This window comes from Notechis scutatus, chromosome 2 (assembly GCF_049901735.1).
Source record: "Notechis scutatus isolate UNSWTSFEM ecotype Mainland chromosome 2, rNotScu1.2, whole genome shotgun sequence".
In the NCBI taxonomy this organism is placed as follows: Eukaryota; Metazoa; Chordata; class Lepidosauria; order Squamata; family Elapidae; genus Notechis; species Notechis scutatus.
Window position 1 is genome coordinate 25189928 of NC_142010.1, and position 27251 is coordinate 25217178.

At 41.4% G+C, this 27251-nt stretch overlaps 1 protein-coding gene and 1 long non-coding RNA gene across 8 annotated transcripts; both read right to left on the bottom strand.

The window, feature by feature from the left end:
- Positions 1-2666: 2666 nt before the first annotated feature.
- On the bottom strand, positions 2667-10217 carry LOC113432590 (uncharacterized). 7 transcript variants are annotated; one of them, XM_087953753.1, is made up of 6 exons: positions 9932-10217; positions 8893-9361; positions 8366-8492; positions 7609-7746; positions 6702-6827; positions 2667-6326 (listed from the first exon to the last, which is right to left on the bottom strand). In XM_087953753.1, exons 2-6 carry the CDS (start codon positions 9340-9342, stop codon positions 5272-5274), a joined length of 1896 nt encoding a protein of 631 aa, XP_087809879.1. In that variant the 5' UTR covers positions 9343-9361; positions 9932-10217; the 3' UTR covers positions 2667-5271. The 7 variants fall into 7 exon arrangements, with proteins under 7 accessions (XP_087809879.1, XP_087809880.1, XP_087809882.1 ...); XM_087953754.1 differs by having other exon boundaries at positions 8366-8474; positions 9932-10087; XM_087953756.1 differs by having other exon boundaries at positions 8366-8474; positions 9178-9354; positions 9932-10072.
- Positions 10218-17363: 7146 nt separating this feature from the next.
- LOC148131931 (uncharacterized) lies at positions 17364-26543 on the bottom strand. The gene is made up of 2 exons (XR_015747463.1): positions 26431-26543; positions 17364-17919 (listed from the first exon to the last, which is right to left on the bottom strand). It is a non-coding gene; the product is annotated as an uncharacterized LOC148131931 (long non-coding RNA).
- Between the last annotated feature and the right edge of the window lie 708 nt (positions 26544-27251).

The window sequence follows — 27251 nt, forward strand, 5'->3', positions numbered from 1 at the left end:
TTGGGAGGTCAGGAACCTGTAGCAGTTAACACCTGTGGGGAAAATGGCCATTTATTCAAGGTCTGTAAAAGCCAGAGGGGAAACAAACAAACAAAAAAAAAGGATGACTGCAATAGTACAAATGTTTTTGGGAAGAAAAATTATCTCAGCAAAAAGTAATGGGGCCAGTGTGAAAAGTTTAGTAGATACTGGGAGTAAACTAACCCTGTTGCATCCTCATTTAGTAACAAAAAGGCAGCATGTATGGAGAAAGAGCTTCTTATAAGTGTTTTAGCAGACTGAGATGGTCGCATTGGTTAAAGCCAAAGAACAGGCAAAGGGAAAGGAACATACAACAGTAGTAGGAGCAATCCCTAACATGCCACATAACCTAATAATGAGAAAAGACTTCCCATTTACTGAAGGTTGGCTCTGGAGAAAAGGAGTCAAGAAAGAAGCTAAGATAGTGGGAGTAACCACAAGGAACCAGTTGAAGGATGAGAATGCAGCTTGAAAAAGGAAGGGAGCTAACCTGGGATTCTTCCTAACAATCTTGACTTAAAGGAGAAGTGAGATGTTCCAGGAAAAACAAAGCTTTAGGGGTGAACCCATAGGGATAGACTCCTAAATGGGAAATTCACCTGCGACCCTTCCAAAAGAAAGAGCCAATCCTAAAACATTGTTGGGTAGCAACAGAAAAGGAGAGAAACAAGGACACAACACCCAGATTTCAGGAAAAAAGAAGAGATGTTGTAACGAATAAGGCTTCATCCCTATACAAAGGAACAACATTAACAAATAGTAGCTACTCTGGGATATCACAAAGCAACGTTAGAGCTAGCCCATGAAACTCCATGGTCCAGATGTATGGGTAGGAAAAGGGGTGGATATAGAATTTTGGATAAAGTGGTATTGGCCAGAGAACTGAAGAGTGATGGTATTGCAAGATCTGCCCTATGTGTCAGTTGGTAAAGCTAAAAGGGGAACAGAAAAATGTTCCTATGGAAAAGGGTACATTTTAGTCTCTATTTCCTTATCTAAAGTAGCCGTGGATATTGCAGGCCCTTTGCCACAATCTAGTGAAGACAATGAGTGTATCCTGGTTGTCTGTGACTATGTCACTTGGTACCTTGAAGTTGGTCCATTATGAAGTTGGTCCAATGTGATCGCCAAGCAAACAGCAGAGGAGCTAAAATCTTCAGTGCTGTAGGCATATCAAATGAGATCCTGATGGATCAAGGGACCAATTTTCAATCAGCACTGCTAAAATATCTACATGCAGATATGTGGCTGATGGGTTTGCATACAGGGAAATTCCCAGGCTTCCACAGTATTCAACTCCTTTGAGTTAATAACTGTACGGAAGAAAACCTCATGATGCTCTAGATATCATTAAAGAAGGTTGATGTAGAAACATAGTAGGCCTGAAAAGCCTAACTGAATGTATCCTAATGCAAAGGAATATTGTAAGCCCTTGGACAGATTGCTCGGACACATTCAGCAACTGCCAGAGAAAGCCAGAAAAATATTATAATCAAAGGATTAAAGGCAAAGTGATTTAACAAAGGAGGCCAAGTCCTGTCACTTATTGCCATTACACTACTACAATTTTTCCTGAGGCTGTGTTGCTTTCCAAATGGTTCGCCCCATTCTTTTGACATTTTGAACCACAGGAAGCCTCAGGAAAAAGGGCTGCTGCCATGGGCAGCAGCTACCTTACATAAGGCACACCCTGTCAGCAGTGGGAGGAAATCACAAGAATGCCACTATGCAGGGCAGCCAAGGGCAGAGATGGTGAGAATAATCGAGCAAAAGGAGTTGAAGTGCCCCTATGGTTTTAAGCGTGCACAAGCACCAAAATTTTGATCCGTGTGACCATGTGGAATTGCAAACACCCATACATTCAGGGACTGGCCACAATGACCATTTGTTCAGTGCCTGTAGGAGAAGGAATGGGCAAGACCTGGGGACAAGCTTAAAAAAGTGATCAGCCTAGAATCCTTACATCCACACACACCCCTCTTTGAATTCTGATGGTTTTTATCTAATGCCAAACAGGTGCTTAACTATTCATTGAGAAGATTTCCATGTATAGCTTATTTAGCAATACGTTGATTTAATTGAACCCTTCATGTGTAGACTCTTTTGTGCCTGACTTGTATCATGGTCAGTCACTGAACTAATGGTTATTATATGAGGACTACCTGTAGGGCAAAATTGACTCTTAAGACCTGGCCACTGAAGGCAGAGATATTAGAATAGAATAACAGAGTTGGAAGGGACCTTGGAGGTCTTCTAGTCCAACCCCCTGTCTAGGCATGAGGAAACCCCACACTACTTCAGACAAACCTCCAACTTAACCTCCAAGTCAGCTGTCCAGAATATTCAACTTAAAGATTGTGCCTGTGTGGACTAATTTATCTCCAGAAAACTAGGACCGTTTAAAGATGAATTCTCTAAGGGCTAATTGGTGAAATCAATCAATACAGTTTTTGGGTTCACACAACATAGTCTTCATGACTCAGGTATGTTGTGTGAACCAGGCTGTTTAACACTGTCATCTAGATGTATAAATGGAATGGAACAGAAATGAAAACTCAGGAAGAGGAGGAAAAGCACTTCGTTTTTTCAACTGATGTTTCTGAAGAAAGCAGTATCATGAAATAAAAGCTACATTCCTTATCTGACAATTTTATTTTTCCAATGTGCGTATTCCATCCAATCCATTTAGACTCCCATTGGGCCTGAAAGGCAAGTCTTAAAATCTTCTGCCTTACAGCTACCAGATCAAGGACATCTTTTCCTGAAGCATCTTGTGCTATTTTCAGATAAGCTTCAGTAAAAGTTATGCACGAGTGGGAAGCCATAAACACGATTAACCTAAAGATTTTCTCTTCTCAACTCAATTTTCTTAGAAAACGCTAACGACTATTACTTAGTTTCAGGTTATACTGAGGTGCAGAACTACCTATCTGGAAAGTAATGCCACTTGTTGCAAGGAAAATCAAAGCCAGCCAGCCTGGCATCGATCCTTCACATGGAAGGATTGTTTACTAAGTTCCTTCAAGCCAATCATAAAAAAGCAGCAGAGGGCTTAAGGGCTGTGAAGATTCATTTCCCATCAGCTTGGGGCATGAACAAAAAAGTTATTTTTACCCCATCTTCGTTATTTTTATATAAGGGGACCAACATACCAAATAATTGCACCACATTGATTTCCAGTTAAAAAATGGCCAACTGATGACATTTCCCTGGAGGGTTTTTCCTGGACTGTAGCTTTTTCCATTTACCAACAGAAGGAACTGGCATTCCTTCAGTTTATAGGTCTTCCTGGGCTAGAGTGTCCTAGAATCGCCCACAAGATCTTCCATATGACAATGGGTCTGCATTAGCTTTGCCAATTAGGTAGATTTGTGATATAAATGGCTAGTTATATACTAATGTGTAAAAGTAAAAAGTTGAGGCTGTAATGTACAGTATTAAAAAAAGTCGGAAGTCACCGGTTTTTCCTTTCTTTCCTTGTACCTCATATTCCCCCCCCAACTTTTTCCTTCCCTTAATGTCCCATTCTTCTTTTTCTTTGAATTTTATACATTGCTAAAACAATAAAAGTCATGAGCTAATTGCACCACACTAGAAGCTGTGCGAACTTTCTAAGGGAAAAATGGGCAGTCACCAGGCACCCTCATAAGGTCATTAAGAATATCTGTTCAGAGAAAGGGAAGAACCCATCAAAAAAAAAAAAAAAGAGGTATCATAAGGCAAATGGATTCAACCATCCAAAACAACGCAATCTGTAGCGTATATAAATATCTGTTGTGAGGGGAATGCAGAGGGTGCTTGCTTTGTGACTCTAATCCAAGTGTGAGCTCTTTTGGGCAGCAATGAAGTACTTAATGTATTCCCACCCACTTCTGTGTGGTTGTTGGCTAAATTGCACAGGTGAAATGAACCACTGAACTTTGTGCTATGCCAACACGACTTCCTCTGCCTATTTTCTCCCTAATAATCTTGTGAGGTTGGTTGGGTTGAGAAAGAAGGGAGTAGAACTCAAGTCTACTGGTTTCTAGACCAGCACCTTAGCCACTATATCAAACTGGCTCTCAATGTGTTCTAAGTTTAAGGCATTTAAGTTCCAAACACAAAGTTTAAGACATTTAAGTTCCATCTGACTCCATAGAAGCATTTGCCTTTGTTCCTTAGGGAATTTACTAAACAATAGCCTCCTTCAAAAAAACAACAACATGGAAACATCTCTCAATTGTTGCATTTTGAATGGTTACAGCTTGTACCATATGAATTATATTGTACATTCAAAGGATTCCCTTCTCACCCCAATGGTGATGTGTTTTCTTCAATCTCTGGCCCTCTCTTCAGAGGCCTGGGAGTTTGAAGGTTCTGGTAGGATCTTAGCTTCCTAACCTTGCACTCTTTTGAATAGAGAGCTCTGGTGTTATTCTTGAGGCCTGTTGGAACTATTATCCTAATTTAGGAGTCACAGCCACAGGTAGTCCTCCCACCACTGGGACCACTTCGACTTTCTACCTCTCCTCTACTTCCTTCTTCAGGGCCTGGAACTTCTCCAATTTCTTATACTCCTCCTTCCACACGTTGATGTCATTTGGTTACCAATACATCTATCACATTGCTGTCTTCTATCCTTATCGATTACCATGAGGTCTGGTTGATTGGCTAGTACCTGCCTATCTGTCTCAATCTGGAAGTCCCACAGGATCTTAGTCCTATTATTTTCCATGACCTTCTGCTGATACTCCCATCTGGATGTGATGTGGCACATACACTGTGCATATATTCCTGTACACAATGCTAGTTATCTTGTTGGGCTGCTCAGAGTGTGCTGTTTCTGCCTGCATCTATGTGTTGTATCTAGACACTTATGTGTTGGCCTGTCTCTGAGGCGCCTCTGCAGAGTTTGCATTTGTCTAGATAGTAGACCCCTGTTTCTATGGATCATGTACTAATTGCCTGCTTTTGTGCTGCTATGATCAGTTGTGTGTTTAAATCCAGCCCTTTCCAATCACTGCTAGAACTATCTTCTTGAACATTTCCCCACAGATTTAAGCACCCACAAGGACTTCCTTCTCTGTAGATTTTCAGATGGTTATTTCTTGCGGAAGGAAAACAGAAGAATTTCCTCCTGTGCAAATTCTTTTCCTCTTTGGCAAAGTCTCGTCTGTTGCAAAAGTTGCTTTTCCCCAAGTTTAAAGCATTGTAATCTTCCTCTCCAGAATGACCTGGTATTTAATTAAGATAGAGCTGCAGGTCTTTTTATCAGGAGAAAAACTTGTATCGTTTTTCTCCTGTATGGATGTGTTGGTGTTTGTTTAGACAAGATTTCACCCGGAAGCTCTTCCCGCAGTCTTCACACTCAAATGGCTTCTCACCTGTGTGGATCCTGTAGTGTCCATGTAGATGGGATTTGATGTTGAATCTTTTGCCGCATTCAGGACAGCCATAAGGTTTCTCCCCAGTGTGGAGACGCAAATGGACATTAAGGTTAGACTGCTGATGAAAACGTTTCCCGCACTGAATACACAGATATGGCTTTTCCCCAGTGTGGATCCTTTGGTGGGTGATGAGATGTGAAGGTCGATCAAACCATTTCCCACACTCTGAACAGGAAAAATTCTTATTTGACACTGTGATTTCTATAGGGGGCTTCCTACTCATAATTTTAATTATTTTTTCTGTTTCGGGAGCTGCATAAACGCGTGTCACTTCTGGGAATATTGCCCGGGGACCCTCTGATTTGATCTCAGATGGTTTGGCAGCTCCTGTATGGGTTCGCTGGTGCTTATTTAGGGAAGATTTCACACGGAAGCTCTTCCCACAGTCTTCACATTCAAATGGCTTCTCCCCTGTGTGTATCCTATAGTGTCCATGTAAATGTGACTTGATACTAAACCTTTTGCCACAATCAGTGCAGCCATATGGTTTTTCTCCAGTATGAACTCTCAGATGGACGTTTAAATTGGACTGCTGGTCAAAGCATTTTCCGCATTCAGTGCAGGAGTATGGCTTTTCTCCCGTGTGGATCCTCTGATGTTTAATTAAGTTGGAACGGCGATCAAAACTTTTCCCACATTCAGAACAGGGGTAGTTTCTTTTTGATACAGTAGAACCTACTTGGGAGCTTCTGCTGGGCATTTTCTCGTCAGCCTTAGAAGCTTGTATCAGCTCCAGGAATAACCCTTGCTGTCTTCTAGATTTGACCTCCATTGGTTCAGAAATTTCGGGATCAAAGAGCACATCCCACTGCGTTGGCTCCTGAAGTTGCTCTGCTCCAAACTCTTCTTGGTGCATTTTTTTCCTGGTAGTCAGGCTTTCTGCAAGAACAAAGAAGATATATGCTAAGTTTTGATGATAGAAGCAAAAGAAGTAACAGAGTACTAAAAAAAACCTCACTTTCTCTGACATTCTAGATATAGAAGTAATAACAAGGATGGAGTGAAATTGCTGTGGCACTGGAATATTTTGAACACTGGGGAAACGGCTGGGCTCAGGGGTGCCAGATACACGGCCTGTAGGAAAACAAAGTTCTGCATTGTTTAGAATGTTTGGTTCCTGAAGGCTTATGTTTTGTTCATTCAAAAGGAATCTGGATCTGTCTTACAGTGTCATCTGTCCTCTTCTTTCTTCCCATCCTCACCTTCCCCAGGTGGTTTCAACCTCCCCCCCAAACCCTAATCCTAACAGTTTACCTGGAGAAGAATATCTCAGATTATTCTTTTCCTCAGACTCCTGTGTCATCCCATCTCTTCTGATCTGGAAGATCGTGTCAGATTTGCCATTATGGAAGCGGTCATATGGATATTGGGGTGGCAATTCTAAAATAAGGAAAAAAGTGAGGAAATGTCAGAAACCATGCAAGAAATTAGTACCAGATGCCTAAAAGTCATGAAATTTTTGTCTTGAGTGGAGACCAGTTTTTCTCGGGCTTTAATTCAACATATTACCACGCTGGAACTGGCTAGGGTTGATTTAGGGGAACACCCAAGTCTTCCTGGGATGTTTTGCCAGCCACTATACTCTCAATGGGTCTAAGATCTTTCCCGCTGATTACCCAAGTAATCTCAGTCGCAGTTTTGATGAGGGATTCAAGTGTGTGCAACTTTTTGTGATTTGCAGACACGAAGAGATTACCTTATTGGGTGGAGTTAAGATTTACTGGGACTTAAGAGTTACGGCAGCTGCAATGGGCCAATTAAAATGGGCAAAGGGGGCTGCTGAATTGGAACGGACGTCCCCCAGATTCTGCTGAGGGCATCCATCCAGTGGTTAATGTGAGCCCTCAGAAACACGTCTCTGATTTTATACTTCCAGCCCAGGTCCCTGACAGTGGGAAGTAATGAAATCAGCAGGGCAACAGCTAAGTTAATGGCGGAAAAGGAAAAAGTCACCAGCATATGAGCTAAACTGTATGTACCAAAGGACATTGTGGACATTCTGATCAATGTTGTATGTTCCAACTGCCATGTGTGAGAGGTGTGGATGTGTGAGAGGTGATTCAAAGTGCTTGACTTTGAAAAAAAGTAACGTATGTAATCCAATAAGACTTAAAATAGGTAGGTTTTTGTTGTTGTTGTTGTTAGAGTAAGACTTTCTCACCGACCACAGTTATGTCCTCCCAATTCATAACTCCTTGAACAATAGAGTCTTTCCCTTTGAAGTTCTGGAAATCAGTCCTCTGTGCCTTTTCATCCCAGTCAGGTTGGAGACTTGGATCTGGTTTGGAAATCAAAAGCTCTAGAGGAAGGGAAAGAAACACAACAAAATAAAGGAAGATTATTGATTTTCTTTATAGCTATTCTAACACAATAAAGTGTCTTATCCAGGGACAGGCTGGGTAAATTAGCTAGCTCAGAATTCCAATATAGGTACACCTCATAAAGGTAGATTCCAATCTGTCATCTATATAATTTCCTTTTTGATAGTGCCCTGATGACAACATTGTTTCTTCCTTGTTTCTCTGGTTCCATTTCCTGCACGGTGCAAAATGATATTGAACCTCTTGGTCATCTGACTTATTTGTGGGAGAACAGCCAAGCTCAGAGAATACCAAGAACCAAATAGCTTAGAATTGTCTACTAATGTAGTGTAGTTGAAATGATGGACTAGATTTGGGAAGAACCAGGTTAAAGTCCACCCTGAGCCATGGAAACCTTAGGGAACCTTGCACCTGTTGTGTCTCAGCACAAAAGTCTGCTTTGGAGATAAAACAGATGCCCAAGTAAAATGTACCTTGCTCCCGGGTTATTACATTTGCTATATAAATAAATAAATCTCGCAAGGACTATTGTATAAGCAAAATGGAGTTGACAGCTTCAGAAAGGATTCCATTATCTTATAGGAATGGAAACCTTACCTAAAGAGGTTATGGTCTCAGAATTTTCTTGCATGACGGTGTAATACAATATTCTTTGCTCCTCATTTAGAAGGTCCCATTCCTCTTGGGTGAAGTATACAGCCACATCCTGGAATGCCAAAGGACACTATAAGAGGAAGAAAATGGAATAAATCAATGCTTTTGATCTCTCTACTATTCTGATGACTGGTAGCCATGCTATTTAACAAAAATATTCAGTATGAACCAACCACAGTATGAACCAAGATATTGCGGTATATTTTATCTAAAATATATCTGTAGCTCTCCAAGAACAGGCTTTCCTAGAAAATCTGGCAACTGTTATCAAAGGAGATGAAGTTTTTAGCCTTCCCTCTTTCTACTGCCCATTCCATTTGTAACCTATTGCAGGACAAATTCAGGTGGGTTCAGAATCCAGCCTACTGGAGATCCCTTCTTCCTTGGCCAGTGCTTGTGGTCAGAGGAACAACAACATTCCTAGCATTAGGCTATGAATCAGGGGTTTCCTTTCTTATTAGCAAGGATACCTGTTGCTCCAGGTAAGCTTCAGCCAGCTGAGCTGCCTCCTGGCTAGTACTTGGCTTCCTGGATCTCACCCAAGCCTGCATTCCCAAAGGAAGCACATGCAGAAACTGCTCCAAGATGACCACATCTACAATCTGTTCTTTAGTGCGGTCCTGTGGTCTTAGCCACCTCTGAGCGGCCTCTCCCAGCTGGAACAGAGTCTGCCAGGGACGCTTTCCCAAAGGAAGAGCGTCGGAACGAAACCTCTGCCTGTTGTATTCCTCAATGTCTTTGAGCAGGGCATCCACCTTGACCTCCGGTTCCTCTTTCCCAAAGCGATGGGCTTCTGGGTCTTTCATGGATGTTGACCAAGCAGATCTTCTTTTACACCAGCCATCCAGTAGATTCACTGGCACCCAAGAAATTGCTTCCTCTGCTGGGTCTTGGGAAAGCCAAAGTGTCTGGGGGTCCATCTCAAAGAAAATCTTGCAACTAGTTATAAGAGAAAAAAAGAGAAAAAATTTTTTTACATATTGGGCCATGCTGAAAACAAAAATAGCAAAACTGCAAAAGCAAGACACAAGGCATGTAAAATACTTCGTAACTGACAGAGAGAAACGGTCACACACTTGCTGTTTTGGCTCATTCTGTCATCTCGAGAGAGAAATGTTTTCCCTCTGATTCTGCTACCTTATTCTCCTTGTAAATAAGAGGGCCCGGTTGCTTGCCCTCCCATGCTGCCTGGAGTTCCCCTGCCCATAACACGTTCCCCTCAGAGAGAAAGAAACCGATTTTTCACCGCAGAATTCCCTCCCCCCTCGCCCTATACTGAGAAATAAATCTTCATCCAGTTCCCCCTTTCCAAGTCGGAGAAAAAATCTCGTCAGCAAAGCCGGAGTTCAAAAGAGACCCCCGGGCGTTGCGCTTGTCAAGTCCCTCCAACGAAGCTGGATCTGCAGGCGGGTGGGCGGACGGAAGGATGAGGGGGGAGGGGCTGCTCAGACTCAGCCGTGTCAAGAAGACCCCTTAACCGAATATCTAAAGAAGGAAACGAATTCTTACTTTAGCGTTAAGGCAAAAAAGGAGGAAGAGGTCTCTGCTTTTAAGACCTCCTTGCATCGAAATAAGACGGCCGTGGAAGCAGAGCAATCACAGCAATAACTTCCCAATAACCCGGAAAACAAAACGGGACTCTTGCATGCTGTTCGCAGCTAAAAGGAAAAAAAAAACACCAAACAAACCAAAAAACAAACAAGCAGGTACTTCGGGTCTAGCAAAGAAAAACCAGAGAGCCCTCTCGTGGGCAAAGAAACTAAACTTTTTCCAGTTTGGCCACCCGTCCTTCTTCAATAAACAAGATATCTCTCTTTCTTGGCACAGAGCAGCATTTCTCAACCTTGGCAACTTTTAGGATTCTGCAAGTTGAGGTCCACACATCTGAAGAGTTTTACTAAGATTGTGAAACGCCATCATAGAGGCATCAGTGCGCGTGCCAAACGAAGGCTGATGATGATTTGCAGTGATCCCACCCAAGTTTCCTTCTGTCCCTTTGTTGGGAGTCACAACAACCGAACAGCACTTATGATGCGATGCTGCTTTGGTCACTCTGATGAATGCATGAAATCCTGCAAACACCTCTGCAATTACAGCACCCTGTACTTTAGTGAGCAAAGGTGCCACCCCCTTAGGTACTTCATCTCCATCCACCAAATTGTTTCTCTTCTTCTTTTTCTTGTTCTTGTTCTTGTTCCCTAACTCTCATCGGATGTTGACGATTTTTATCAACAGCCACACAGAAAAAGTGCTGTTGAGTTTTGTCCAAACCAGTCCCTTAGATTTTGAAGCCAATGATGTTCTACTTTGGCCTGGACCTCGTTTGCCTTCAATCTTTCCCTGGAGGATTAAGTGAAGGATGCCGTATTTTTCCCAGTGTTGCATCACATGTCCAAAATATTCTAGCTTTCACTTTTTTATGGTTTTGATGATTTCCCTTGGCTTATCACCTCCTCATTCCTGATGTTATCAACCCAAATCCACATTTCAACTGCTTTTAAGTCTCTTCGGTCACAAACTAGATCTCCACTCCGTAGAGCAGGATAGAAAAGATCTGACAAGCCTGATTTTCAATCTGAGGTTTATGTCATGACTGAAGAAGACCTTTTTCTCCTGAGGCTGGATTAAAACATTTTCCATGTTGACCCAGCTGTTTGTAGAGAAAAATTTGGGGTTTATTAACTTACGGAAAAAAACAATGTTTAAAATATATAAAAATGTTGCAAACCCAATAAACTCATCCTGGTTTTGACACCTTTCTATCTGCCTAACTCTTTCCACAGTTGCCAACCAAACTACTGTCAGAAGAATAACCTGGGGTTCCAACTCAACCTAGGATTGCACAAGATTTGCCTGTGGGGGTAGCTACAAAAAATGAGATACAAAAAATGATCTGCTTTATAGGGAGCTTGGTGTCTGGGGTAACCAGCAGGAAAAGGAGCAGTAGAAATTGAGGTAGACAGTCAGTACAGGTTAACCAAGTCCAATGCTGTTTAGTTTTCAATCGCTTGGGGAACTGTTCCTGAAGTGACTGCAGATTCTCCTATTGAAGTCTACCAAATCAAAAGACAATCCTTAGCCATTGTTGTGGGGGAGCCAGGGTTCTATCACTTTTTTATGGTTTTGATGATTTCCCTTGGCTTATCACCTCCTCATTCCTGATTTTATCAACCCAAAACCACATTTCAACTGCTTTTAAGTCTCTTCGGTCACATACTAGATCTCCACTCCGTAGAGCAGGATAGAAAAGATCTGACAAGCCTGATTTTCAATCTGAGGTTTATGTCATGACTGCGGAAGACCTTTTTTATTTTGAAGAATGCTTTTTGAGCTTTCTCTATCCTTGTTTTTACTTCAGTAGTCATGTTCCAGCTTTCATATAAATTAGAGCTGAGGCACGTGATCAACTTTTTTTAGTGGCATTTCTTCAGAAGTTAATGGGTTGTTTGCTGATTACCATGATCTTGGTTTTTGAAGTGTTAAGCTTCAAGCCGTGTTTTTCAGATATTTATGTGACTCTGTTGATGAGGAACTGAAGGCCTTCATGCTTACTGGCAAGCAGAACTGGGTCATCAGCATATCTTAAATTGTTGATCTGAACACTGTTTGCGTTGAGGCCATCACCAATGTTTTCTAGTGCTTCGTTGCATATTGACTCAGAGTAGATATTAAACAACGGCACAGACAAAATACAGCCCCTGTCTGACCCCTTTTCATATTTCTGCATCATCTGAGTACTTTCGGCCTAATGCCAAAATAGATTCTTTATGATTTGGATGTCTCTGTCGTCTAATCCCCCTTGTTTCAGGATTTGTAATAGTTTGCTGTGTCTTATTTTATCAAATGCTTTTTCAAAATCAATGAAGCACATGTAAACACTGTGATTGACATCTCCATAATGCTGTGCAAGAACTTGAATGCTGAATAGGGTGTCTCCTGTACCAAGATTTTTTCTGAAACCGGATTGTGTGTTATTTAGAAGCTCCTCCATTTTTTTGTATATTCTTGTGTCAATTATTCTTAGGAATATTTTCAGGGTATGACTAAGATTATTCTGTATTCAGTACACTTCTTTGCATATATTTTTTTGGGGGGGTTGTCACAAAAGTTGACTTTCGCCAATCATTTGGTGTCTTCCCTGTTTCATATATTCGATTGAAGAGCTGCAGAAAAAAATTCCTTCCCATTGTCTTCCAGCAATTTTAAAATTTTTACTGGAATATTATCAGGAACTATTTCTTTCCGGGTGTGGAAGAAAGGATGGATCACTGGCAGCTGTTGCTTTCCATTATTATGCCATGATTTAGAGAATCGGCTGAAGTTAGAATAAGCTATTTGGGGACTGTTGGTTATTCACAGTATGGTTGCTAGAGCTCTGGAAAGTTTCGTGCCTTTTGATAAATATAACATCAATTCTTGCTTGATTTTTCCTGGCTTCATCCTATTTCACCAGTTTACAGTCCGGGTGTTGATGCTTGCTAAGCATCAAGCTTTTCTTTTGCTGGCTGATCTGAGGATGATGTCTCCTCTTGTTCTGATCTGCACACAGGGACTGAGTGGACATGAGACCTGAAGGTGAAAGTAAATTGGAAATTTCAGTCATTTTGCAACAGTTCCGAAGTGTGGAGCCAATCAAGGGATGGGCATATTTTATACACCCTCCCTAAAAAAAATACACAGGGCAAGTCAGATCTTGTCAGAAGAGATAGTACCATAGGTACGCAGGATTTGAGCCACACAGGAATTTCTGGATGAACTGAATTCAGAAATGAACGGGCAACCAATGCAATGACCACTTTTTATTGGGTCAAGGCCAAATCTGTGATGTAGGAAGAGTTTTTAGGGAATGTGGCTGCTTAAGAATGCATCTGCAGCTTGGGTAAAAGATTCCCTTCTCAATTGGCATCATGGGCCACCATGCCTATCTCTGTTTGACTCCATATCACCATGATGCAGAGCTCTTGTCAGAGCCTTCCCCAGACTCCAGGACTGGCCCAAGTTCCTCCCCAACCTCCTCACTGTCCGAATCTGCCACCAGCTCAACTGGCTGCGGTCAGGCCACAACAGCGATTTTCATTTGACCATTAGACTTGGGGTGACCTTTATCCCTCCCTCCCTTTGGAATTATTAGGTATTCTTTGTTGATATACAGAAATTGTACTGTAAGGCCATTGGGGAAAAAGGTGAAGTGAACAAAACAAGGCAATTTGTCTTCCATATTCATGTTCTGTATATGTGTAGCAGAATGCACAGACCGCAGAGACTGGCAGTTACCAGGAGTTGATTGACTTGAAGGCATAAAAAAATACTTCTAGGAAATCTCAAAGACCTACTTTGGAGCACTAAGGTAGTTGCAATAGGATTAGGATTCAGCAGAATGCCTCTAAATCAGTGTTTCTCAACCTCAGCAACTTTAAGATATGTGAACTTCAACTTCCGGAATTCCAGAATTCCCCAACCAGGATGCTGGGGTTGCTGGGGTTAAAACCAATGATTTAAAGCATGACTTGGCGGGGTTTCTATCTCAGAATAGTAGGATATTATGGTACCAATTTTCATAAACTCTAGTCAGTGGTATCTCTGGGGGCATATGCACGCCTACACACACTTACACAACTTTGTTTCAGGGGACTTGCAGCCCTGGACCTGAGATTGCCCTCTTCTGATTTAAAGGAGACACAATTAACCATTAACTTTATTTATTCAATGTTTTGTCCATGGAGAATTACTTTATTTTGAGCAGTTCCGACACGGCAGAGAATTGAAGAGAAGAAACTCATGCAATTACTTTGTACTTATTGACTTGAGTCTTGGCCAAATTCTTCTATTGAAGCTTAGCTAGCACTAATTAGAAGTCTAATTGGACACTGGGCATTGTGTATCCATTTCTAATTAGAGTCCCACACTAATATAGAACTTCAGACAAACTTCTCCAGGTAATAATAAATATTCTGAATAAGTATGCAATAAAATGAAGATACATTTGTGAGAGTTCCTACTAAACATATGGTCTATACAAAACTTCACATTCAAAGAAATATGCTTCCAGTGATGTTACAATTCTAAGGAGACCTATATTACCATAATAATTAATGTATCTGAGCTCACAAAGCAAAGCTAGCTTTCACTACCTTCAAATTCAAGACATTTGAAATATTCTAGACTCCTAATGTCATTAGCACTCAGAAACCATGACCTGTTTTCCCAGATGTTTGACAACTACAGTTTTCAAGTATTCAATTTTCGGGGGGGCAATGGCTAGGTTGGTTGAGAATTCTGAGCCCCTGTAGCATCCCTAGAGGTCACCAAATAAATGTTATAGTATTTTTTTTTTTTGTAAGAAAAGGCTCTATTCTGAAGAGACAGGATCCTGAAAATGCAATACCTAGGTAGATTTAAAACAAAAAATAATTGTCTCTCCTGAGGCTGGATTAAAACATTTTTCCATGTTGACCCAGGTGTTTGTAGACAAAAATTTGGGGTTTATTAACTTACGGAAAAAAACAATGTTTAAAATATATAAAAATGTTGCAAACCCAATAAACTCATCCTGGATTTGACACCTTTCTATCTGCCTAACTCTTTCCACAGTTGCCAACCAAACTACTGTCAGAAGAATAACCTGGGGTTCCAACTCAACCTAGGATTGCACAAGATTTGCCTGTGGGGGTAGCTACAAAAAATGAGATACAAAAATGATCTGCTTTAGAGGGAGCTTGGTGTCTGGGGTTACCAGCAGGAAAAGGAGCAGTAGAATTTAAGGTAGACAGTCAGTACAGGTTAACCAAGTCCAATGCTGTTTAGTTTTCAATCGCTTGGGGAACTGTTCCTGAAGTGACTGCAGATTCTCCTATTGAAGTCTACCAAATCAAAAGACAATCCTTAGCCATTGTTGTGGGGGAGCCAGGGTTCTATTAACACTAACTGTACATCTATAACCAGTGGTGCCAAGTCTCTTACTGACTGTCAGTTCAGGTTCCATGTTGATGTCATTGTGCATTTTCAGGTCTGTTCCTGTAGTGTTTTCACCAGCAGGAAAGCAGGTTCTTCTTTCTACGCACGAGTTGTGTAAACCTTCTCTCTCTTTTGCTTGGCATAGACTGGGTGAGGATCAACAAATTGTTGATTGGAGTTCAGGGTGTCTTGATCTCAAAGTGGCTTCTATTCCTTCAATGATCCATGCCCAGCCAGGAGACAGATTAGCTGTTAACAGAATAACAGAAATCATTCTGCACAGAAAACTCATCTTTTGCAGATGGGTACAATAACACCAAAACCACAGTCCTTACTAGCATTCTTGAGTATCTTAACAATGTGCTTCTTCTCTCTGCTGGCAGTGGCACCAGGCAGACACCTGTCCTCTTCCAGAACCTCCACATCCTTTCCTAAATTGACATCTCTTACAATTGAATCACCAGTCGGAAGGTGGCTTCTCTTTTTAGATACCTTGCTCATTTCAAATGACTGATGTGTAATACCTGATTCATACCTTCCCCTATCCAAAACAAAGTCTTCCTCTCAAACCACAATCTACTGTTCAGTTGAATTATCATTGTCATCACAAACAGCTTGGACTGCCACCTTAATATCCCTATTAAGTTCAGCAACAGCAGTGTATCTGTTATGTAAGGAGATACCAAAGCTTTGTATTTATGGTTCACAGCTCTCACCCGGCCAGATCCCACAGTTGTCCTTACTTCCCTTCTCCTGCAGGATCTCTATGGCAGAGGGGGCTCAATAGAACAGAATGGCTGAGTTGGATACCCAATTTCTGCCTGGAGAGCACAGACGAGAGATTCTAGATAAGCAATCTGTCCATGTAGACTAGAATTTGCTTACAAATAGGACAGTATCCACATTAAAAAAAAGAGTACTATGAAAGACAGCTGCAAAACTAGTATTGCATTGAAACAAGTCAAACATTCTAAAATAAAATTGTAATCACAGAAGCACCTCCAATGATGAATTACTGTTCTAATGTTGTAGATTTTCAGTTACATGATTCACATGCCTTTAGGTGTGTGGGCAACTACCTTGGTCCACTAGATTTCATCTCAGTCCTCCTGAACTCAGTGAGCAGCTCTTCCCAGCAGTCTCAGGTGCTATGCAAATGCAATGCAGGTATTGAAGAGACTTCGGGTAAATTGATCAGTGCCATAACTTGCTTGGGCTATTTGCAGTCTCATAATTTGTAATTCATCTGGTTTGGACCTCAGCCTTGTTGCCAGGGTCCAGAAAAATCTCAGTTGGAGGAAATGTGAACCATACTTTACCAATACCTAAAATATTTGCTTTTTTGGTCATAATTGCATATATTTCTTTTTCCTTGCTGGTAAAGTACCTGCAAATAGTTCCATTCCAAAATCCAAGCAGATTCCTTCTTCCTAGCATTATTCCCGCACTATAGCAGGGTCTACTTGTCAACATATCCGTCTCCATTTGGTTCGATCTAGGGCACTTTCAGGGGTGATATCCATGCATTTCATGTCCTTGTTGATGCAATCCATCCACTGTATCTCAAGTCTGCCATGGGGATGCTGGCTATCAGGTTCTAGACACACGCATGTCCTCGCCTCCAAGTCTTTTTTATCGTGTACAGGGTGTCCACACTATCTAAGTCTTCCTTACCACAGCTATGGTTTTTTTAAATATTTATTTTTATTAAACATATTTCATCATTTTATAATCACTTTTACAATCTTTACAGCACTCCAGCATCGATAATACTCATATATATATATATACACGCTGGAGGCGTGTTCTGTTCAGGTGGGGGCTTGGTTGTGTTCAGGTTAGTCTTAGTTGCTGGGGGATTTGAGCTGGTGAACTGTGATCCTGCTGTTTGGCTTCAAGTTCGTGGTCATGCTGCATCTTCATGGTGGGTGTCAGTTCGCTTCATGTATGGCTCGGAGGGGTTTGAAGTGGGTAGTGATGCAGCTGCAGTGCGGCTTCTGGTCCGTGGTCGTGTCTCATCTTCTGTGTGGGTGTGAGTCTGTTTTCTACGTGGAAGTGTGGTGGTGGCATCTTGTGTGGCTCTCATGGGTGTGGGTCTGGTGTCATTCTTCATGTTAGGTACTCGTCTGTTCATGAGGGCGGGTTTCCAAATGGCTGGTAGGCGGGAGGTGTCATCTCATTTATTCATGCTGTGTGGGCGTTTTTCTATCTCTATGGCTTCTCTGATTATTCTGCTGCTGAAGTGTTCGGTTTTGGCGATAGTTCTGGTATTTTTAAAGTCAATGTCATGTCCTGTGGCTTTGAGGTGTTGGACCAGGGAAAAGGTCGGTTCTTCTTTTTTGATTGAGTTCTTATGTTCTTCAATGCGTGCACTTATTCTTCTGTTAGTTTGTCCAATGTATGTGGTGGGACAGGCAGTGCAAGGGATTTCATATACTCCTTGGTTTTCTAACTCGATTTTGTCCTTAGGGTTTCTTAGGATGGTGGATATCTTTCTGTTTGTGCAGAATACTGTCTTAATGTTGTGTTTTTGGAGGATCTTGCTGATTTTGTCAGTAGTGCCTTTTATATATGGGTTCTTTTTTTAATTTGTCTCTCCATGTATCTTGCAGGTTTAATTCTTGTATTATCATTATGGATGTCCTCGCCTCTGAGTCTTCTTTATCGTGTAGGGGGTGTTCATACTATCTAGGTCTTCCTTACCACAGTTTTGCTATGATTGATGGGACTCTCAGTAAACGTCATATATCATCATTCATGGCGTGGTCGAATCATGTTAGTCAAAAGCACCATGGAAATGTTTGCATTTCCATCTTATGTTGGGCCTCATGCTTTGCTGTCAGTGGCCAGCACTCCAATCTGTAGAGGGCAACAGGGTGCATTATCATTCTCTAAATCTTTGCCTTGGGGTGTAGGGGTATCCAACGATCACATAGGAATCCAGTCACCCAGTGCCACTTCATCCAGGTGATATTGACATTGGTGCGGGCATCCAGAAAGCTATTGCTGTCGCTGCATATGAGGGAACTGAGGTACTTAAATTGCTCTACTTTCTTCAGCAGTGTTGATGGTTCCATCAGTTTGGGGGCCACACTGCATATGTTTGGTTTTCTTGATGTTCAGTCAAAGTCCATATTTGCCAAGCTGTTCATTCCATTGCCGTTTGCTCTTGTATGTCTTCACATTGTTCATTTGCCAAGAAGACATTATCTGCATAGAGCATAGACCATGCAATGGGATGGTTGGAGTTCAAATGTCACAGTGTCCATGCAAAAGATGAATAATAGGGGAAAATTGCCAATTCTTGATGTACTCTGACATTGATGATGAAGGGAGATGTTCCATGCTAGTGACACTCTGGTACAATCATTGAATCCACTGGTCATAGGCTTCAGGGACATTGGGGGGATTGTAGGTGTGCCAAATGAGTTTATGTGGGATGCGACCAAAGGCCTTTTCCAGATCAAGGAATGGCATATGGACAGGTTTGACCTTCTCACGGTGCTTCTCCAAAAGCAACCAAGCGGTGTGAATGGTGTCCATAATTCCACACCCTAATCCTAACTTTAACTCAGATTCCAAAAAGTGCACTCCCCTCGCCACGAAGCTGTTTCTATTGGCCGATGGAAGTTCCCCAAAAGCAGAGTCACCAGCTGCTTCGGGGCGGGGTGTGGCTATGCATCAGGTTCCCAACTGCAAACTCAACTGCGTACATATGCTGTTGTCAGAGTAAATATCAGATGACCCCAAGATTCCCGCTGCATTTCTGCTTCCTGAGCCAGCAGCTCTTCTTCATCCCCTCAAATAGCCCTATTTCCCCCCGCCTCCGATTTCCCACTGCAACCACTTGTATCCCAGGAGGGTCGCTAAAGAAGCTTTTGTCTTCTCCTGTCCCACTCTTTTAAACTTCTCTCTCCAGCCTTGGAAATCCTCTCCTGGGGACCCCATCCCAGCTCCAACCCTGCTTAGTTTCCAGCCTAGACAAGCCCCCCTTGTGCGCTCTGGGAATCCAAGGACCAGTTCTGCCCCCCATCTCTGACTTGAGCAGAGCAGACACTGCGGGGGGGGGGGGCAGGGAGGGGGCAGAGAGGAGGGGCTCCTGAGTTTCTTGGCTGAGCTGGGTGAAGAGCATCCCGCTGGGCCCAAAGGGTGGTCTTTCAGATTGCTTTAATGATTAACAGGACACTTCCCTGAACCCCCAACTCCCTACTCATTTTAACCTAGCCTATTTTATAACATTCATTTCATCATCACCAATCTATTCAATAGTAATTTATCCTTACATTACATTATCTCTACAGTTCTATTATACTTATATTATAGAGTATTATAAAATATTTCATTTCCCTGTTTTATTATCTAACCATTGATAAAATAAATCCCATATTTTATAAAATTGTTTATCTTCTTGCTAATTTCAAATATCAGTTTACTCTTTTCTGCGCAGTCCATTATTTTCTTAATGACTTCATCTTCCATTGGAATTTTATCATTTTGCCAATCTTTAGCAAATACAATTCTAACTGCTGTCAGTACATTTACAATCAAATATATCAATTCTCTACTGTATGTTTCAGGTATAATGCCTAATATAAATATCTCTTGATCCGTGATGGTTTTTAGGTGGGACAGCACAAGCCTTTCAAAAGATTTTCATAACTACAGATGTTAGAGCAACTGTTCTATAATCATTCAGTTCCTTGATGGAGGTCTTCTTTGGCACTGGGATGATAGTAGAGTGTTTGAAGCAGGAAGGAACATAGCTTTTTATGGTTTTGATGATTTCCCTTGGCTTATCACCTCCTCATTCCTGATTTTATCAACCCAAAACCACATTTCAACTGCTTTTAAGTCTCTTCGGTCACATACTAGATCTCCACTCCATAGAGCAGGATAGAAAAGATCTGACAAGCCTGATTTTCAATCTGAGGTTTATGTCATGACTGCGGAAGACCTTTTTTATTTTGAAGAATGCTTTTTGAGCTTTCTCTATCCTTGTTTTTACTTCAGTAGTCATGTTCCAGCTTTCATATAAATTAGAACTGAGGCACGTGATCAACTTTTTTTAGTGGCATTTCTTCCTAAGTTAATGGGTTGTTTGCTGATTACCATGATCTTGGTTTTTGAAGTGTTAAGCTTCAAGCCGTGTTTTTCAGATATTTATGTGACTCTGTTGATGAGGAACTGAAGGTCTTCATGCTTACTGGCAAGCAGAACTGGGTCATCAGCATATCTTAAATTGTTGATCTGAACACTGTTTGCTTTGAGGCCATCACCAATGTTTTCTAGTGCTTCGTTGCAAATTGACTCAGAGTAGATATTAAACAACGGCAGAGACAGAATACAGCCCCTGTCTGACCCCTTTTCATATTTCTGCATCATCTGAGTATTTTCGGCCTAATGCCAAAATAGATTCTTTATGATTTGGATGTCTCTGTCATCTAATCCCCCTTGTTTCAGGATTTGTAATAGTTTGCTGTGTCTTATTTTATCAAATGCTTTTTCAAAATCAATGAAGCACATGTAAACACTGTGATTGACATCTCCATAATGCTGTGCAAGAACTTGAATGCTGAATAGGGTGTCTCCTGTACCAAGATTGTTTCTGAAACTGGATTGTGTGTTATTTAGAAGCTCCTCCATTTTTTTGTATATTCTTGTGTCAATTATTCTTAGGAATATTTTCAGGGTATGACTAAGATTATTCTGTATTCAGTACACTTCTTTGCATATTTTTTTGGGGGGGGGTTGTCACAAAAGTTGACTTTCGCCAATCATTTGGTGTCTTCCCTGTTTCACATATTCGATTGAAGAGCTGCAGAAAAAAATTCCTTCCCATTGTCTTCCAGCAATTTTAAAATTTTTACTGGAATATTATCAGGAACTATTTCTTTCCGGGTGTGGAAGAAAGGATGGATCACTGGCAGCTGTTGCTTTCCATTATTATGCCATGATTTAGAGAATCGGCTGAGAATAAGCTATTTGGGGACTGTTGGTTATTCACAGTATGGTTGCTAGAGCTCTGGAAAGTTTCGTGCCTTTTGATAAATATAACATCAATTCTTGCTTGATTTTTCCTGGCTTCATCCTATTTCACCAGTTTACAGTCCGGGTGTTTGTTGATGCTTGCTAAGCATCAAGCTATTCTTTTGCTGGCTGATCTGAGGATGATGTATCCTCTTGTTCTGATCTGCACACAGGGACTGAGTGGACATGAGACATGAAGGTGAAAGTAAATTGGAAATTTCAGTCATTTTGCAACAGTTCCAAAGTGTGGAGCCAATCAAGGGATGGGCATATTTTATACACCCTCCCTAAAAAAAATACACAGGGCAAGTCAGATCTTGTCAGAAGAGATAGTACCATAGGTACACAGGATTTGAGCCACACAGGAATTTCTGCATGAACTGAATTCAGAAATGAACGGGCAACCAATGCAATGACCACTTTATTATTGGGTCAGGGCCAAATCTGTGATGTTGGAAGAGTTTTTAGGGAATGTGGCTGCTTAAGAATGCATCTGCAGCTTGGGTAAAAGATTCCCTTCTCAATTGGCATCATGGGCCACCATGCCTATCTCTGTTTGACTCCATATCACCATGACGCAGAGCTCTTGTCAGAGCCTTCCCCAGACTCCAGGACTGGCCCAAGTTCCTCCCCAACCTCCTCACTGTCCGAATCTGCCGCCAGCTCAACTGGCTGCGGTCAGGCCACAACAGCGATTTTCATTTGACCATTAGACTTGGGGTGACCTTTATCCCTCCCTCCCTTTGGAATTATTAGGTATTCTTTGTTGATATACAGAAATTGTACTGTAAGGCCATTGGGGAAAAAGGTGAAGTGAACAAAACAAGGCAATTTGTCTTCCATATTCATGTTCTGTATATGTGTAGCAGAATGCACAGACCGCAGAGACTGGCAGTTACCAGGAGTTGATTGACTTGAAGGCATAAAAAAATACTTCTAGGAAATCTCAAATACTTACTTTGGAGCGCTAAGGTAGTTGCAATAGGATTAGGATTCAGCAGAATGCCTGTAAATCAGTGTTTCTCAACCTCAGCAACTTTAATATATGTGAACTTCAACTTCTGGAATTCCAGAATTCCCCAACCAGGATGCTGGGGTTGCTGGGGTTAAAACCAATGATTTAAAGCATGACTTGGGGGTGGGGTTCTATCTCAGAATAGTAGGATATTATGGTACCAATTTTCATAAACTCTAGTCAGTGGTATCTCTGGGGGCATATGCACGCATACACACACTTACACAACTTTGTTTCAGGGGACTTGCAGCCCTGGACCTGAGATTGCCCTCTCCTGATTTAAAGGAGACACAATTAACCATTAACTTTATTTATTCAATGTTTTGTCCATGGAGAATTACTTTATTTTGAGCAGTTCAGACACGGCAGAGAATTGAAGAGAAGAAACTCATGCAATTACTTTGTACTTATTGACTTGAGTCTTGGCCAAATTCTTCTATTGAAGCTTAGCTAGCACTAATTAGAAGTCTAATTGGACACTGGGCATTGTGTATCCATTTCTAATTAGAGTCCTACACTAATATAGAACTTCAGACAAACTTCTCTAGGTAATAATAAATATTCTGAATAAGTATGCAATAAAATGAAGATACATTTGTGAGAGTTCCTACTAAACATATGGTCTATACAAAACTTCACATTCAAAGAAATATGCTTCAAGTGATGTTACAATTCTAAGGAGACCTATATTACCATAATAATTAATGTATCTGAGCTCACAAAGCAAAGCTAGCTTTCACTACCTTCAAATTCAAGACATTTGAAATATTCTAGACTCCTAATGTCATTAGCACTCAGAAACCATGACCTGTTTTCCCAGATGTTTGACAACTACAGTTTTCAAGTATTCAATTTTCGGGGCGGCAATGGCTAGGTTGGTTGAGAATTCTGAGCCCCTGTAGCATCCCTAGAGGTCACCAAATAAATGTTATAGTATTTTTTTTGTAAGAAAAGGCTCTATTCTGAAGAGACAGGATCCTGAAAATGCAATACCTAGGTAGATTTAAAACAAAAAATAATTGTCTCTCCTGAGGCTGGATTAAAACATTTTTCCATGTTGACCCAGCTGTTTGTAAACAAAAATTTGGGGTTTATTAACTTACGGAAAAAAACAATGTTTAAAATATATAAAAATGTTGCAAACCCAATAAATTCATCCTGGATTTGACACCTTTCTATCTGCCTAACTCTTTCCACAGTTGCCAACCAAACTACTGTCAGAAGAATAACCTGGGGTTCCAACTCAACCTAGGATTGCACAAGATTTGCCTGTGGGGGTAGCTACAAAAATGAGATACAAAAATGATCTGCTTTAGAGGGAGCTTGGTGTCTGGGGTTACCAGCAGGAAAAGGAGCAGTAGAATTTAAGGTAGACAGTCAGTACAGGTTAACCAAGTCCAATGCTGTTTAGTTTTCAATCGCTTAGGGAACTGTTCCTGAAGTGACTGCAGATTCTCCTATTGAAGTCTACCAAATCAAAAGACAATCCTTAGCCATTGTTGTGGGGGAGCCAGGGTTCTATTAACACTAACTGTACATCTATAACCAGTGGTGCCAAGTCTCTTACTGACTGTCAGTTCAGGTTCCATGTTGATGTCATTGTGCATTTTCAGGTCTGTTCCTGTAGTGTTTTCACCAGCAGGAAAGCAGGTTCTTCTTTCTACGCACGAGTTGTGTAAACCTTCTCTCTCTCTTGCTTGGCATAGACTGGGTGAGGATCAACAAATTGTTGATTGGAGTTCAGGGTGTCTTGATCTCAAAGTGGCTTCTATTCCTTCAATGATCCATGCCCAGCCAGGAGACAGATTAGCTGTTAACAGAATAACAGAAATCATTCTGCACAGAAAACTCATCTTTTTCAGATGGGTACAATAACACCAACACCACAGTCCTTACTAGCATTCTTGAGTATCTTAACAATGTGCCTCTTCTCTCTGCTGGCAGTGGCACCAGGCAGACACCTGTCCTCTTCCAGAACCTCCACATCCTTTCCTAAATTGACATCTCTTACAATTGAATCACCAATCAGAAGGTGGCTTCTCTTTTTAGATACCTTGCTCATTTCAAATGACTGATGTGTAATACCTGATTCATACCTTCCTCTATCCAAAACAAAGTCTTCCTCTCAAACCACAATCTCCTGTTCAGTTGAATTATCATTGTCATCACAAACAGCTTGGACTGCCACCTTAATATCCCTATTAAGTTCAGCAACAGCAGTGTATCTGTTATGTAAGGAGATACCAAAGCTTTGTATTTATGGTTCACAGCTCTCACCCGGCCAGATCCCACAGTTGTCCTTACTCTCCTTCTCCTGCAGGATCTCTATGGCAGAGGGGGCTCAATAGAACAGAATGGCTGAGTTGGATACCTAATTTCTGCCTGGAGAGCACAGACGAGAGATTCTAGATAAGCAATCTGTCCATGTAGACTAGAATTTGCTTACAAATAGGACAGTATCCACATTTAAAAAAAGAGTACTATGAAAGACAGCTGCAAAACTAGTATTGCATTGAAACAAGTCAAACATTCTAAAATAAAATTGTAATCACAGAAGCACCTCCAATGATGAATTACTGTTCTAATGTTGTAGATTTTCAGTTACATGATTCACATGCCTTTAGGTGTGTGGACAACTACCTTGGTCCACTAGATTTCATCTCAGTCCTCCTGAACTCAGTGAGCAGCTCTTCCCAGCAGTCTCAGGTGCTATGCAAATGCAATGCAGATATTGAAGAGACTTCAGGTAAATTGATCAGTGCCATAACTTGCTTGGGCTATTTGCAGTCTCATAATCTGTAATTCATCTGGTTTGGACCTCAGCCTTGTTGCCAGGGTCCAGAAAAATCTCAGTTGGAGGAAATGTGAACCATACTTTACCAATACCTAAAATATTTGCTTTTTTGGTCATAATTGCATATATTTCTTTTTCCTTGCTGGTAAAGTACCTGCAAATAGTTCCATTCCAAAATCCAAGCAGATTCCTTCTTCCTAGCATTATTCCCGCACTATAGCAGGGTCTACTTGTCAACATATCCGTCTCCATTTGGTTCGATCTAGGGCACTTTCAGGGGTGATATTCATGCATTTCATGTCCTTGTTGATGCAATCCATCCACTGTATCTCAAGTCTGCCATGGGGATGCTGGCTATCAGGTTCTAGACACACGCATGTCCTCGCCTCCAAGTCTTTTTTATCGTGTACAGGGTGTCCACACTATCTAAGTCTTCCTTACCACAGCTATGGTTTTTTTAAATATTTATTTTTATTAAACATATTTCATCATTTTATAATCACTTTTACAATCTTTACAGCACTCCAGCATCGATAATACTCATATATATATATACACGCTGGAGGCGTGTTCTGTTCAGGTGGGGGCTTGGTTGTGCTCAGGTTAGTCTTAGTTCCTGGGGGATTTGAGCTGGTGAGCTGTGATCCTGCTGTTTGGCTTCAAGTTCGTGGTCGTGCTGCATCTTCATGGTGGGTGTCAGTTCGCTTCATGTATGGCTCGGAGGGGTTTGAAGTGGGTAGTGATGCAGCTGCAGTGCGGCTTCTGGTCCGTGGTCGTGTCTCATCTTCTGTGTGGGTGTGAGTCTGTTTTCTACCTGGAAGTGTGGTGGTGGCATCTTGTGTGGCTCTCATGGGTGTGGGTCTGGTGTCATTCTTCATGTTAGGTACTCGTCTGTTCATGAGGGCGGGTTTCCAAATGGCTGGTAGGGGGGAGGTGTCATCTCATTTATTCATGCTGTGTGGGCGTTTTTCTATCTCTATGGCTTCTCTGATTATTCTGCTGCTGAAGTGTTCGGTTTTGGCGATAGTTCTGGTATTTTTAAAGTCAATCTCATGTCCTGTGGCTTTGAGGTGTTGGACCAGGGAAGAGGTCGGTTCTTCTTTTTTGATTGAGTTCTTATGTTCTTCAATGCGTGCACTTATTCTTCTGTTAGTTTGTCCAATGTATGTGGTGGGACAGGCAGTGCAAGGGATTTCATATACTCCTTGGTTTTCTAACTTGATTTTGTCCTTAGGGTTTCTTAGGATGGTGGATATCTTTCTGTTTGTGCAAAATACTGTCTTAATGTTGTGTTTTTGGAGGATCTTGCTGATTTTGTCAGTAGTGCCTTTTATATATGGGTTCTTTTTTTAATTTGTCTCTCCATGTATCTTGCAGGTTTAATTCTTGTATTATCATTATGGATGTCCTCGCCTCTGAGTCTTCTTTATCGTGTAGGGGGTGTTCATACTATCTAAGTCTTCCTTACCACAGTTTTGCTATGATTGATGGGACTCTCAGTAAACGTCATATATCATCATTCATGGCGTGGTCGAATCATGTTAGTCAAAAGCACCATGGAAATGTTTGCATTTCCATCTTATGTTGGGCCTCATGCTTTGCTGTCAGTGGCCAGCACTCCAATCTGTAGAGGGCAACAGGGTGCATTATCATTCTCTAAATCTTTGCCTTGGGGTGTAGGGGTATCCAACGATCACATAGGAATCCAGTCACCCAGTGCTACTTCACCCAGGTGATATTGACATTGGTGCGGGCATCCAGAAAGCTATTGCTGTCGCTGCATATGAGGGAACTGAGGTACTTAAATTGCTCTACTTTCTTCAGCAGTGTTGATGGTTCCATCAGTTTGGGGGCCACACTGCATATGTTTGGTTTTCTTGATGTTCAGTCAAAGTCCATATTTGCCAAGCTGTTCATTCCATTGCTGTTTGCTCTTGTATGTTGTTCCTTTGCCAAGAAGACATTATCTGCATAGAGCATAGACCATGCAATGGGATGGTTGGAATTCAAATGTCACAGTGTCCATGCAAAAGATGAAT

Bases quoted from the DNA above. Each gene is read 5' to 3' on its own strand.
- LOC113432590 (XM_087953751.1), bottom strand. From the start codon at position 9,988: ATGCAAGGAGGTCTTAAAAGCAGAGACCTCTTCCTCCTTTTTTGCCTT. The intron at 9,355-9,931 runs GTAAGAATTCGT...ACTAGTTGCAAG, and splicing joins TTTTTTGCCTTAACGCTAAA to ATTTTCTTTGAGATGGACCC. The intron at 6,327-6,701 runs GTAAACTGTTAG...TTGTTCTTGCAG, and splicing joins TCTGAGATATTCTTCTCCAG to AAAGCCTGACTACCAGGAAA.